Source organism: Saccostrea cucullata, unplaced genomic scaffold, assembly GCF_032062105.1.
Source record: "Saccostrea cucullata isolate Sc308-1 unplaced genomic scaffold, CSIRO_AGI_Scuc_v1 ctg178, whole genome shotgun sequence".
NCBI classification, from domain to species: Eukaryota; Metazoa; Mollusca; class Bivalvia; order Ostreida; family Ostreidae; genus Saccostrea; species Saccostrea cuccullata.
Genome location: NW_026930908.1, coordinates 193,359 through 208,316, shown reverse-complemented (window position 1 = coordinate 208,316; position 14,958 = coordinate 193,359). Strand labels below are relative to the sequence as shown.

General features: G+C 32.9%; 3 protein-coding genes across 3 annotated transcripts; 2 read left to right on the top strand and 1 right to left on the bottom strand.

Annotated features, from left to right (window-relative positions):
- Positions 1–1,373: 1,373 nt before the first annotated feature.
- LOC134230529 (RING finger protein 145-like) lies at positions 1,374–2,852 on the top strand. Its single transcript, XM_062712360.1, has one exon. It carries the CDS (start codon positions 1,424–1,426, stop codon positions 2,537–2,539), a length of 1,116 nt encoding a protein of 371 aa, XP_062568344.1. The 5' UTR covers positions 1,374–1,423; the 3' UTR covers positions 2,540–2,852.
- Positions 2,853–8,145: 5,293 nt separating this feature from the next.
- On the top strand, positions 8,146–9,151 carry LOC134230550 (RING finger protein 145-like). The gene is made up of 2 exons (XM_062712378.1): positions 8,146–8,749; positions 8,982–9,151. Exons 1-2 carry the CDS (start codon positions 8,173–8,175, stop codon positions 9,149–9,151), a joined length of 747 nt encoding a protein of 248 aa, XP_062568362.1. The 5' UTR covers positions 8,146–8,172.
- A 2,952-nt stretch (positions 9,152–12,103) lies between these two features.
- On the bottom strand, positions 12,104–13,353 carry LOC134230528 (RING finger protein 145-like). The gene has a single exon (XM_062712359.1). It carries the CDS (start codon positions 13,053–13,055, stop codon positions 12,138–12,140), a length of 918 nt encoding a protein of 305 aa, XP_062568343.1. The 5' UTR covers positions 13,056–13,353; the 3' UTR covers positions 12,104–12,137.
- Positions 13,354–14,958: the final 1,605 nt, after the last annotated feature.

The window sequence follows — 14,958 nt, the reverse complement described above, 5'->3', positions numbered from 1 at the left end:
CAAGAGTTTCAGCTGTCTGCTTTTAAGTCATAATTTCGTAAAGTCTATGGTCGATACAATGACCTTGTCAGCAAATACAATTTATCGTTGAGTCAAATGCTGACTGACGTTTTTTATACTAATTGTTAATCCATTATTTATACAATAAATTGACGACGGATTTTTCTGTTATTTCTCAATCATGACAAGGAGCACACGGCGGGTGTGACCGGTCGGCAGGGGGTGCCCACTCCTCAATGGCACCTGATCCCACCTCCGAAGTTTTAGAGGTCTGTGTTTGCTCTGCTCCTATTTTGTATTGTTTTATGGACTTTTGATCTTGAATACTGTTCTTTACCTCCCAATGTTTCACTAGCAAAGATGGATGGTAAAAAAATGTTCAATTTCCTTTTCATCAAAATCTTAATAATTTATTTCTCTAAGCTTATTTGCAGAAGGGTTGTCACTCAGGTATGGGAAAATATTCCTGTATGAGAACAGGTATTTGGACTTCCTTTTCAGGGAATTCGTTTAACTTTTCCTTAGTGCAATTTGAACATAAAAGTTACCAATGCTACCTTCATTTTGGGTGTATGAACATGTTTTTACTGGACCTATTGAAATAAATGGAAACTAATAATACATGTTTGGAGCCCTTGCATCTCTTTATCAAAATAAAATGACACCTTTTTATTTAATCCACATTTCTATTATTGATCGTATTTTTGGCTCAAAAAGTGCGCATTCATGTTTCACCATTAATCAGGCAAGTTTATCAAATCTTCCATTTTAATTTGTAAAACCATTTGCCTTTAATAGATATAGTCAGATTTAACACGTGTTTTTCTACAGCATTTGTAAGAAACAAGGGCACCATCTGATAGAAATATCATTATAAATATTTTTTCCTTTGTCAGAATTCTGTAAAATGTTGTGATGATAAAATACAGATGAGTGTAGTTAGTGTTTAACAATATCTTTCACTGTAAATCTAGCATTTTCAGATATCATATGTCACACAGCATCGACATTTTCTGATGCCCCCGCGAATTTCCATCGACCAGTTTTACTGTTTTATTTTAACTCTCCTTTTTTCTTTTGAATTATTGTTTCCATCGGAAAACTATACAGCGTTAAATATTTTCCAAATATAAGAATCATATCTTTAAAAGGATTTCTCGGCGATTCATTTAAAGAAGCACAGTTTTCACACATTCTTTCATTTTCCTCTTCTTTGGGGAGGTATCAACAGTTCCCAGTTCAGTGTAGTGACCATGCTTACTATAAAAGTGAAAGATAAAATCAAATTCTTAACATTTATTATAATAAAAGTATATTTTATTACTTATTGAAGGACCCTCGTCTAAGTACAAAACTATATGTAGTATTTCTATGTCAATTGCAGTGATACCCAGAGCATGAGTTGGTCTTCATTGCTATTTCAATGGAACTTTTCCAAATGAAGCGGTCCACTGAATACATCTTGCAATCGTCAGCAGAGTTAAACTGGATCGATGTTTTGGCCTTCTGTACAGCTGATTGTACTAATAACCCTCTGGGACTATTAATCACGTGCATAACAGTCTCACTTGTCTTTAATTTCATGCGGTTTCTGGTTACTTTTTTTCTTTCGACCGCAACAAGTGACAACAAATTTAACTGGACGGAGGGTCTGACATTGTTTCTGACGTGTATCAAATTTGGCGATGGAACCACGAAGTATCTAGATCTACAACAGCGAGCCGTTATCATCAGAAGCTCTCTTCTCTATGTGACAGCGATTTTCCTGAATTCAACATACAGAATATTAAATCCAAGTATGACATCATTTAGTGCGATACCTACTACAAAGCCATTCAAACAGTTTCGGATACTTTCAGTGTACATTATCATCGCTGCCTTCTCTTTGTACATGGTGAACATACTTTTTCAGTCTGATATTTTTCTAACAATGGTTCCGGTGATAATAATGTGTGTGTTTACCAGTCTTCAAGCAGCGACATCAGTTGCTACCTATACATTGTGTATATTCAATACTTGTCGAGTACATCCCTTAGATAATGTGGATGACACATTATTCTGCATTAGAACTACAATCAAAATGATCGACTTTCTATGTTCCGTCTTTCTTGGTTGTACAGGAGTGTGGGTAATCATAACAGAGGGACTTAGCTGGATTCAAACCCCGCTGCTTATTTTGCATTGTTTTGATAACATCTGGAGGCAGTTACAATACGAATGGAAGACCTTTAATTTCAGAAAAGATACAGCAAAAAAGATGAATTCCTTAGTAACTGCAAACATGGCAGAACGCCATGACGATCTATGTCCAATCTGTCACCAGTCGATGTCTCCTGCTATAGTCACTCCTTGTGAACACGTGTATCACAAGAATTGTTTAAAGAAATGGCTACACATCAAAAATACTTGTCCCCTTTGTAATGTAGCGTTATCTACCCTGTCAAAGGAGGAAACTGTCACAGAAATTCAATCGCCCTGGTACTTTCCATTTTGTATTCAAATCTTAATAGGACCAAGTTCAATTACTCCGTCATGTTGAAATTATCAAAATCTACGCACTTTTTCCGAGCCACAAGAAAAGTATCATCAAATATACAAGTCTCAATGAATTAATTACAAACAGGAAAGTACATAAAACAAGGAATAAATTTAAAAAAAACGACAAAAGGGATACTTTACGTCGGCCACGAGTTTCAAGTGTGCAACTGAATGTATCGAAATCGAAGGGTTTATATAATTGTGGGATTGTGCATAGTTTTATGAGTACACTGTAGTGGTCAGCTTTAACGCTACCTACTAATAATAAATCATAAGAAGTTACTTGGATTGAATACTCCAGAAATTTTAAAGAATCTTTTAATATTCATAGTGTGCTTCCTGAAATGAAAGAGTCCATATCAGAATATCAATTGTATGTAAAATATTTTTTTGCAAACATTAAAATACGACGTGTTTCATTAAAAAGTAGAATTTCCAATATTTTAATTACGCTTTACTAGTCTTTATACTAGTTTTACAAAACAGTACAAAAAATAGGGATGTTATCATATGAAATAACAAATTATTTAAATATGAAAAAGATGAAATTAAAATGATACATATCTGCATAAATCTTAACTACAAAGAAAGGAAATGTATCGACTATAGACAATTCAATAATCTTTACAATTCAATTTGGAGATGGCATAAAACACGGACCTATTACAAACTTTTAGATGTTTCCTGTCCATAAGGTGTCCTTTATATTAATCAGGTAAGAAGTAACCATCAAATGTTGACCGTTCACAGCCCTGAACTCTCGGTATTGATCAGACAGACAAAATATTCCGTATTCAAATTCAGAACATAAGCAAAGGCCTAACAATTGGTATAAACGGGTATAAATTAAGTTAAGTTCGCTAAAATATGATCAAATGATAGGTTATATCTGCAGAAATTGCCATTATGACTACAAAGAAAGGAAATGGTGAAAATAACGGGAATCGACCTCAAAATAATCTTTAAACAATTCAATTCTGTGAGTTTTTCAGAATTCTGGAAATACAAAAACAGATCGACTAATAAAGGAGCCCGTTAATTACATTAGGTTTGAAGTTTCTCCCTTACAGCAGTTTATATTTCTGTAAGAATGTTTAGAAAAAAAGTTAAAGACAGCGGTGATAGCATTTTTATTAATCTTACAAATCACACAAAATTCCAGCAGATTAAGTCCAAAATTATTTTCATTAATCAGGTAGAATGATTATTTCGTAGTCAATTCAGTATCAAAATAAAGGCCTAACAATTCGTATGAAAAAAGTCAGCCAAAGTATGACCCTTTGATAGGACATAATTGCTAATATGGTTTGCTAACAAGATCATTATCATCACCAAATATAAAAATTTACATCTTTTTGAAATCCATGTTTTTAATTATCGTTGTTAGAAACTCGCCTTTTCGTTTCCCAATCCAAAAAGTCAGTATAAATATCAAAGTATAAAACAGTATATTATATGATAGCAGTTTTCAGTGTATATGTGTCAATTTATAAAACAAATTTAGTTTCAAATTCACACAGATAAGTCGAGCCGACCTATAAATAAAAGTTACTACTGCTAATTGATTATACATCGTCGATACATCTAATTGTAGTGTTGAAGGCCACTAGTTTTTTTTTTTCTCTGCAGTTTTTCAATGAATTCTGCTTCTTTGAAATACAAAAACACAAAATTTATGAGGGACTATTTCTTTTTGGTGGAAGGATATATTTAAAAAACAGATCACAAAATTCTGCAAATCTGCAAAATTATTTAATTTCATATCTTGAAACTTCAGCCTCACATATTTTTACAATATTTTCTTATGATATGCTTATTAAATATCGGTTCAATATATATTTTTAGAAAAATTTTACCCTTATTAGCAGTTTATATTTCTGTAAGAATTTAGCAATGTATGAATTAAAAAGTTAAAGACAGCGGTGATAGATTTTTATTAATCTTACAAATACAAAACTGTGCACAAAATTCACAGCAGATTATTGATACAAAATTGGAAAGGATTTTCATTTTGAACTATAAATAATTTTTAATTTATGTCAGCGCCATAAAGAAGTGCATGATTTGACTAAGATTAAGATGTTTCTTGATCTCGAAGCTCGGGACCAGGCCCCAGGATCATGAAACAAATTTAGACTTATAATAAGTCAAATTTTCTATAAAATATTTATTAATTATGGAATTTACTTTGTAAAATGATTTTGAAAAATATTTTTATTTTGGTCTGCTTGATTTCTACATTTTATCATCAAATATAGATTTTGACTTAAGCTTAACATGTTTCATGATCTCGGGGCGAGAACATCAAATTAAGTTTAAAAATTAATAAGCATCTTTTTGAAATGATTGATTTTTAATTATGAGGAGTTCATAAAGCTCAGCATAAGTTAAAATTATATCAAATAAGTACGATTCTGTAAACAAACTACGGTCTTTTTAACTTATGTTTCTTCCAATCGAAGAGCAGATGTGAGCAAAAAGTCAGTATAAATTATCTCTTGCTGAACGGTCATAATTTTATACATGTATATGTATATGATTAGTTTAATTACTACAGTGTATATGTGATAATAAGAACAATTTATAAAACAAATACTTAAGAATCGGCCAATATCTATTTTAAGGCATGTCATTCGTCAGCTTTTTAGACAAGTTCAGGCAGAACCTATATATAACTTCAAAACTATTTATTATAATTCAACTTTTATGACATACTGTAGAAGTACTTTTTTCCGCATGGTATTAATTTACGCTATGTACGCGCTCACAAATTTTCCGCGGAAATTTGTCCAAGCGTACTTAATATAAATGCAAGGAATATAGTGAAAGTCTGAGAAATCCGCGTAATTTTCAACCCGCGGATTACTAAGTAAACGGAAATTGAGATTCCGCGGAATTATGACCCCGTGGAAAAAAGTACGTCTACAGTATTTAAATTAAACAATGTTAATTGTTCAACATTCAACAGAAAAACTGCTAAAAAGTTCACAAAGAAGCACAAAATTTATGAGGGACTATTTCTTTTTGGTGGAAGGATATATTTAGCAGAAAATTCTGCAAATCTGCAAAATTATTTAATTTCATATCTTGAAACTTCAGCCTCACATATTTTTACTCGAAGAATATTTTCCGTTATGATATGCTAGGGATATTAAATATCGGTCTCAATATATATTTTTAGAAAAATTTTACACCTTTTATTAGTAGATTTACATACAGTGATTGACAGTAATATTTGTTTTAATTCTTACAGTCCAAGAAAAAGGATAATAAATTTGACCTGACATTGCTCCTAAAGAGAAAGGGGAGCTTTCATTTAATTTATACTATCATTCAGGTAAAAGGTTTATTTGATAATCATTGCACACAGTTTAAAGAATATTAATGGTACATACTCGTAAATTTTTATTGCATATAAAACTTGAAAAGGCATATTAAAAAGACTTGTTATACCCCTACTAAATAGTCCCTATATGTATATTTTTTTACTTTAAAAAGTCCAACAGTTCGATTGCTTTCCCCGATTGTCGATTCAGGAACAGTCACTGTTAAGATAGACTGCGAAAACAGACTATTGCCCCCTGACGCATACGGCCTTGGGCAACAGCTTGCACTCCGGTCCAACAGATCGATTGTTTCCCTCTACCCCAGTCAACAGCTGTATATTGTTCTTTGACACTATTGGCCTTAAAAATCTTCATTCTTATGAAATCTTCTAAAGTCCAAAGAAGTAATTCAGATATTAGAATCCCGTATTCTTAGCAGAATGATCTTAAAAGTTTTTCTTTTTAAAATTTATATTTTAATTTGCTTTCGTTTTCAAATTAAGGGAATTCCCAAAGAGCTAATTCGGATGTACAATACACATAAAGAATTTTAAAAAACGTATCCACTGACATTAAACTACTTCATGGTTCAAACTCAAGTTTTTTTTTTAGAAACCATTACAATGTTATCAAATATATTTGATAAAGAACAACTAGTTGCGGGACTAACTCTGATTCTCAGACTACCCTCGTTCCTTGTCTTCGAGATAATGGTTTCGCTTATTTTGGCAGAATTCTTCCTGGTTGCAGCATGGATTGACTATTCTTGGTAGGTGTAAATTTGTATGAATATCCTTTTTTTAAAAATGATTATTTTCAGGAGCGCAGATATAGTAATAAATCGATCTCATTTTTTGAGGTACAGTTAATGAAACAGTAATCGAAGACGGAGGTATATATTTCTTGCCCTGTCCGTCCGTCCGTCTGTATGTTCATAACTTTGTTCGCAAAAAACTTTAATCTTTACCATAACTTTTGAGTGGTTGGAGCTATAGCTTTCATATTTCACACATGTATTTTTTGGTATCACCAAATTTTACCTCATGACCTTGTCCTTGGAGTTTGACCCACTTTTACCAAAAGTTTCCGAACATTAACCATAGCCATAACTTTTTAAATAGTAAGTGTTACGGCTTTCATTTTTACATGTGTATTCATAGCGACAAGGCCTTTTATTGGGTATAAAATAATTAGACCTTTTGACCTTGAACTTACAGTTTGGCCCACTTTTTAAAAAACTTTAACCTGGGCTATAACTTTTGAATCGTTCGTGCTAGGGCTTTCATATTTCACAGGTGTATTCCGTGTAACAAGACTTCCCTATGGATACCATCAATTTGATCTCGACTTCAGAGTTCAACCCCCTTTAAAAAAAACTTTTGATCCGTTATAGCTAGATATATGGCTATCATATTTCACGGGTCTATTTATTCTGAAAAGACCTTCCTTTGGGTACCAATAATTTTAACCTTTTGGCTTGACTTTGTAAAAATTGCATTTGAGAAAATTCAACCCTAGGCATCAGCTGCCATACTGGGAGCATTAGTGTTTCACAAACACATCTCGTTAATTATGGCAATCTTGCAATGGTCTCGATGATAAAGATCTTTTGTATTGATCTTAGGTAAGCTAAAACATGTACAAGTTACGAAGTCTTTTGACTTGAATATTGAATAACTTTTTAATAATACCAGAAAAGTCTCTTTTTAAATTATCCTCACCAATTACATACATATAACTGTTTCTAATGAAGTACTTTTTTTCAGTTGTGATCACGGTCACTTTATTATTGATTGGCCCATCGACGAGAATTCGACAAGTGTATTCGTTCTTTCTCTGTGCATTTCCAGTTATTTTTGCTTATTTCTGTGCAGTGGAGTTTTCGGTATTCAAAAAGTTTGAGGACAAAAACCTACTCAGTATGGATGTCTTCAAAGATTTCGGACGTCTTCTCCTCGGTGGGATGTTTACCGATTATTTATTTGGTGAAAAGTATTGGACTAAAGTGTTTTTGGTGGCTTACGAATTGCCACTTTTCATAAGGCATTTTGATCTTTCCAATGATGTCAACAATTTTATTCATTCCATGGCAAATGAAACAATACTTTACTTTCTTATCATCAAACTCACACATTTCATTGCCATTGATCTGCTAAAAGAATGGTGTAATATAATTGAAAACTTCGGAATGGATGTCTTTTTAAATATCATCGCATCTCATACAAGCTTATCAAAACAATTCCTTGTTTACTGGTCAATATTATTGTCATACCATTTATTTTGCAATGTGGCAACACCGTCGAATGAAATGGATTGGTCTACACTTTTCTTCGTGAGTGTCGGCGAATGCTGCTCTACCCCTCTCGGAGTGATTGCAATGTGTAAATCATTTATGTCTGCATTCCAATATTTCATAATGCTTCCTCTTATTTTCTTACATGGCTTGGATATCTATGGTAAGTTTAATTATAAAGTGACCTGGAATCATGGCTTTTTCATACTTGTGATGTACATAAGGTCTGGATATTTGCCGTCAGCCGAAAATTTAGAAAATCCATTCCTAGGAGCATTTAGAATAAAAATTGTAATACTTTTCATGGTCTTACTTTCTCTGAACATAACATATTGTATCACAAATGCAGTTATCATATCATTTAGTAGATCTGCCAGGACAAAGCCAATTAAACATATCCAGGGACTTCTGACATACTTTTTCATAATAATACTTTGCATGCTTTCAATGACCTTGATTTATGAAATAAGTGATATATCTGAAACTTTCAATATTTTATCACTCTGTGTGTCAACCTGTGTCCAAGCATTGTCCTCTATTATCGTTTATATCATTTATGTATATGATCGCATGTATTCCAGACCGTGGGAAAGTATGGATGATGTTGTTTTTTACATTTTGTCGACGATACAAAATATAACAATTGTGCTGGCATGTGTTCTTCTTTGTATCAGTCACGTCTTTCTTTTTCAAAGTACGTTATTTCATCTGGATTAGTCCTCTTGTGTTAACTGGGTTTTTACCCTATTGGGAGAGACTTAAAAAATTGTGTGAAAATTTAAAAGTAAGACGAAAAGTCATGAAAATGATAGATTTATTACCAGTTACCGTTGAAGAACAAATGCAAAACGTTGATAGAGTGTGTTCGATCTGTCAGTATTCGATTTCGACGGCTAAAATAATACCATGTGGTCACTTCTTTCACCGAATGTGTCTTCAGAAGTGGATGTACATTAATGAACTTTGTCCAGTATGTCGACAAAGCGTGTTCTAATTCATCTTCCAAATCCGATTTGAACAACGAGTCAGTCTTTCAGAGGTTGAAGAATTCAAGGAATCCAACATCCATTCAGAATCCGACTCCATCAGTTCTGAACAGAATGCACTTGACGAATCCGAAACCACCTCTGACTGTGATTCAGTTGACGAAATGGAAAATCAATCCTAATGTGATAATCATGGACATGACAGATAATTTTTTTAATAGAACAGATTTTTAAGTGACAAACGCGTAAAACGTATTAATGTTCTCTTGAATTGAAGCTTTTCATAGACTTGAATAAGAAAAATATTATACGTTGTGCATTTTACAAGTATGTTTAAAATTGAAGATACTCAAAATATTTTCTTTGTGTAATAAAAGGAAATTTTATTAATATATACATGTATTGTAACTTTAACTCAGTCAAAGCTGGGTCCAGGAGATCTGTGTTTGTAGGGGAGGATCTTAACTCTACATTATGAATTCTGTAAATGATATATAGAACATTCGAAGTTCATGTTTTCTTAAAACATTCTAATTGTGCACAAAAGTTCTCCAAGATGATTGATTTGAACATATTTTATTGTAATAATTACAAAGGGATTGGGCACCAGTTCTGAAAACTTATAACGCCTTTCTCTCCAAGATGATATTAAAAAGATTCGTGTTTTTTGGAGATCAGGTCTTCCAACAATCATATCGTAATGTCCTTGGGTAAGGTAAAGTCATGAACTATATTGCTAGTAGCTAAGAAATAGCTGAGCGCTCTTAAGATTTATTTTCATTTTAACTAAAGTTGCAAAGCAGGTGACACGCGCGCTCCTTGGGACACTCTTGATACATTATATGTACATTCATAATTCTGAATAATAATGAAACAGAATTCATTTAACATTCAAATATCGATGATGTATTAACAATTAACAATGGTTACATTGTACTTTAAAATATATCAGCTTCCCAGCGATTCCACTGCAGTAATGAAGACCAGTCCTTCGGATGGGATCGTATAAACCGAGGTCTCATGTCACAGTAGCAAGATGCTGACACGAAAATGATCTCATTTAAAGTCATCATTTCGTAAGTTCTATGGTCGATTACCTTGTCAGCAAACACAATTTATGATTTTGTCAAATACTGTCTGACGTTTTTTCATAATAATTGTTAGTCTATTATTTGTACACTGAATTGACGACGGATTTTTCCGTTGTTTCCTGATCATGACAAGGAGCACACGGCGGATGTGACCGGTCGGCAGGGGCGGGGCTGCTCACTCCTCCATGGCATCTGATCCTCCCTCCGATGTTTCGTAGGTCCATATGTGTTCTCCTATTTTGTATTCTTTTATGGACTTTTGAGCTTAGATACTGTCCGTTTTCTCCATATGTTTCACCTTTATTGCTCAATGACCAAAATAGGTTAAAATTGGAACCCTCCACCGGTAAATGACGGCGACTCCATATGAGTGAAAAATTCTCAAGAGGGACGTTAAATATATTCAAAGAAACAAAATATCCGAATGAAATGGAAATAAGTCTGTTTCAAATTGGGATATTTTACTAAAAAAATGTTAATGATAACCTGATAACAAAACTTAACGTTTAAATGCAAGAATTCAATTTTTTTTTGTTAACTTCCCTAACCTCTTATGCAATATACCTTCATCGTCATATTCCCTAACACATGAAGCAATATACCCCATCACATGCATATGGAGATTTTTGTCTCCCAGTTAGTTCGATACCATAAAGCATGTCTAAAAACGAGGCAAGATCTTGAAAAACAAGTTGATGAAACAAGAATTTCAACAGTCTCGCTTAAAGTTATCATTTCGTAAGTTTTATGGTCAAAACAATGAGTGTTTCATCAAATACACTTTATCATTAAATCAAATGCTTACTCAATATTTTCATACGAATTGTTAGGCAAGTATTTACATACTGAATTGTCAAGCGATTTTTCAATCATTACAAGGAGCAAAAGGCGCTTGTGACCAGTCGACATGGGATATTTACTTCTCTATGGCATATTATCTCACCTCTGATGTTATTCCTTTCTAGGTTCGTATTTGCAATGCTACCGATCGTATAACGTGCACGACTAAAGGATATGACGAAAAGCACTGTTATGAAATTTTAATTATTTTAAAAACGTAACAAAATTTTATTGATGAGATCATTTTCAGAGACTTTTAAAACGAATAAATATTCCCGAAACTGTGAAGTTTACTTATCCACTGAAATTGATGTTCCAAACATTGATGAAACCATACAGTAATCACATCAAAATATTAAAACAATGACTGTTTAAAACTTAATTGTTAAACTTAATAAATTATGAAACATGTTACATAGAATTATTTTTAACATTAATGTCGATTTTAAAATATATTGAATATGTTAAAATTTGAGAATTAACAAGTCACAACATAATTATGTGTAAATGATCAATTATTCGTGCATGTTTATTTTGATAACTTCAATTAAAAGTTTACCAGGGGTAGTCTAAATACAAACACTGTGTTAATGTATACAATGTAACACAGACGATATATAACATTAATTTCTGAGAATTGGATGTACACCATTGGAATTTGTTTAGAATGCATATAATGATCACCATTGGAAAGTGAAGTGGATTAAATGGTCACAGAGTCGTTTAATACTTATTGTGGAAATACAAACACAGGGGCAATAAATGAACTTGTATATTGCATTAAGTTTTTACACTATAGTAGTTCATTTGACATGACTTCATTATTCCTTAATAAAGTGACTAAGCATTCAGTCTCTAATTATCAGATTTTTCTAGAGCCACCGTAGATAAAGTAGGGGGTCCTCGAGTATTTGCTATCCGTGTGGAAGCTATGCTGAAATTTTTTTTTACTCGAAAAAGATCACTCGATAACAAAGTGGACATGAATCTCTGAAGTATGACCACTTCTTTAAACAGGACCTGTGGTAGAAATGACCACAGGGGGTTATTTTTGCTGATGACATTACTTGAAACAGATTGGACACACGTCGTCATGGTTGCTAAGTTGTGTCTTAGTTGCTGAAGCCAAGGAATCAACCTTTCTCATGGCTTCTCTTCTCTGAAGAAAACTTTTCCATCCATTTTGAAACCGCTGCCAGACATTGATAAAACAGTGCAAAATCAGCATCGGGGTCTGAATCCAACTTAAGCCTTCTGTTTTGATGACCCATACACCAGTGCAGGCTAGAATAACTGAACCTAGGAAATCAATTACTCTGACTGTAGATCTGATATAATATACGGAATCGTCCAGATTTTCTAAAGGACATGACCGAGAACCATCATATAGAAACAAGCCATAAGTTGCAATAGAAGCCAGTATTTGGAGACTAGTTGACAGGCAAATGATTATGACTGGGATACATACGGTTATATGAACGAGCTGACTAGTTGTGAAAGCAACGACGAGAGAACATATCATAAAGATTATATATAGTAAAAGAGCGCGAAAGTGTTTGAATAGTTTTTCTGTCGGTGATGAACTGAATGACAAGATAACAGATTCATATTTTTCATAAGTAACTTTAAGGAACACCGTCACAGCGAAAAGAAGCGTAATTCTAATAACAAACGCTCTTTTTAGTAAAACTTTGTATTCCATGGCGTTGTAGTTAGTTAAGATCCCAGATCTGACACACATCAGAAACACTAACAATCCCTCCACCCAGCCGTTTACACAACCGTATCTCGTGGAATATTCTCTCAAACCATATATATAAACATTTACCAAAACATTGAGGTAGTAAAACACATACGAGATTACGATACTCGTGGCCACGAGACCAAGAGAAGTTTTGCAGCATTCCGCAGCACAAAGAGACAAAAACCTAAGCCATGCTAACTCAGTTAGGGTCACATTGACATCAACCGGCCATGACATATAGTAATAAATATTAAATATAAAGGAAACGATTGAAAACAAAAGAAGCTGTGATTTTAAACATCTAGAATTTGAAAAAGCCTTATAAAATTATATATGAATTCTATACCACAAAGTTTTGCTACATATAACCATGTCTTGAACTTATTTGTCCGTTTTCTTATGAAAGGGAAGGAAAATTCAACTGCAAGAGGTATTAGGTGAAAAAGTATTAATCCACTGAAGAAATACCGAGAATATTGACTGACAGTGAAACGAAAGCCAAGGTATTTGGTGACTGCAACTAGTGTATAACCTAACAGAACAACTAGAAGTCCAATTGCATAGAGGGCCACGTAAGTCTTAATAATATCCAGGTTGCTGGTTTCTATACTATCAGCTATCCAGTCCATAATGGCTAAAGCGTAGAAATACATCACTCGAATTAGAAATCCTCCAGTTAAAGACTTATACAGGACGAACAGGTGCCCGTTTTGGAGAAGTATCAATGCGACTGCCAGGATTAGTGCTAAAAAGAAAATGATAATAAGACATATTGTTAAACCTTGATCTTAACGATAAAATGAAGAAAAAAAAATAAAAAGATATAGTAGCGACTATAGACCGGAGAACAACTACATGTGTACCTACCTTTAATGGCGATAACTTGCTGTAGAATTGTTTTCTCTGAGCTGGACCGCAACCATAACTCTAATGTAAAGTATTGAGTGTATTTAAACTACCCTGGACGTCAAAGATTAAAGTCTACGACTATATAGTATACTAGTATTCTTGACCTGTCTCTTGGGACGTCCATGTCTCTTTATGTTAGAAACATCGTTACTGTTCATCTTAAGGATTAAGGAAAACAAAAAAATTATGTAATGGGTTGATGTATATTTAAAGGTGCATAGACACAGATTTGTAGTTGATATTTTCTGTATAATATCACGACTTATAAAATGTAATAGCATTTCACACGAAAATCTGTTAAAATCTTATATTTCGTCTAAAAGTTCTTGAAATTTTAAATTTTTGGATGGGTTTGATTGACACATCCTTGCAATTTCACAACTTTTAATTTCATTCTTAATACTAAGGAAAAGTTGCAATCTTGTTGTTTATTAATGAAGAATAATAAAACTTTAATCCAGAAAACTCAGAGTAGAAATGTTTGAAAGCAAAACATACATACAGTATATTACATTAACAATAACAGAGCTCGTGCCGTTTACAAAAACTGTGTACGTTTCACTGGTGTGTTCAATTTGCTAAACTCTGTATACAACACTAAGCGTGGAATGACGGACGATACATGTGAAGGGGTTTTGCTTACGAACAATTTTACTCTGAATATAATTATTTTTCTGGATTAAAGTTTTAATTATGTTTCATTAATACACAAGATTGCCACTTTTTCTAAATACTAGTATTAAGAATGAAATTACAACTTGTGAAAGTGAAAAGATGTGTGCATCCAAAAATTTGAAATTTCGATAACTTTTTAAGATTAGATGAAATATAGATTTTAAATATGTTTTTGCGTGAAATGTTTTACAATATATAAGTCGTGATATTATAAGAAAATATTTACTTCATATCTGTTTCTATGCATCTTTAAAGACTGATTTTGAATGGAAATGACATTATAGAATTATTCCTTAAAAAACAGAGAAATCGTAAGATTTCTGTTGTGCTATTTAACATCATTTTTATAACATTATGGGCTGCTAAAGCTTTATCTAATTTCATTCTACAAACAAAATATATCTACAGATTTAGAATACAAACAGATAATTACACAATACAAATGGAAAGGATGTATTGTAAAATCACATATTTTCGTGGGGTCAAATTTTGGTTTGAGGAAAAACTCTTGGTTCGTGGGGATCTGAATTCGTGGATGAAGAATTGCTAAGTAGTT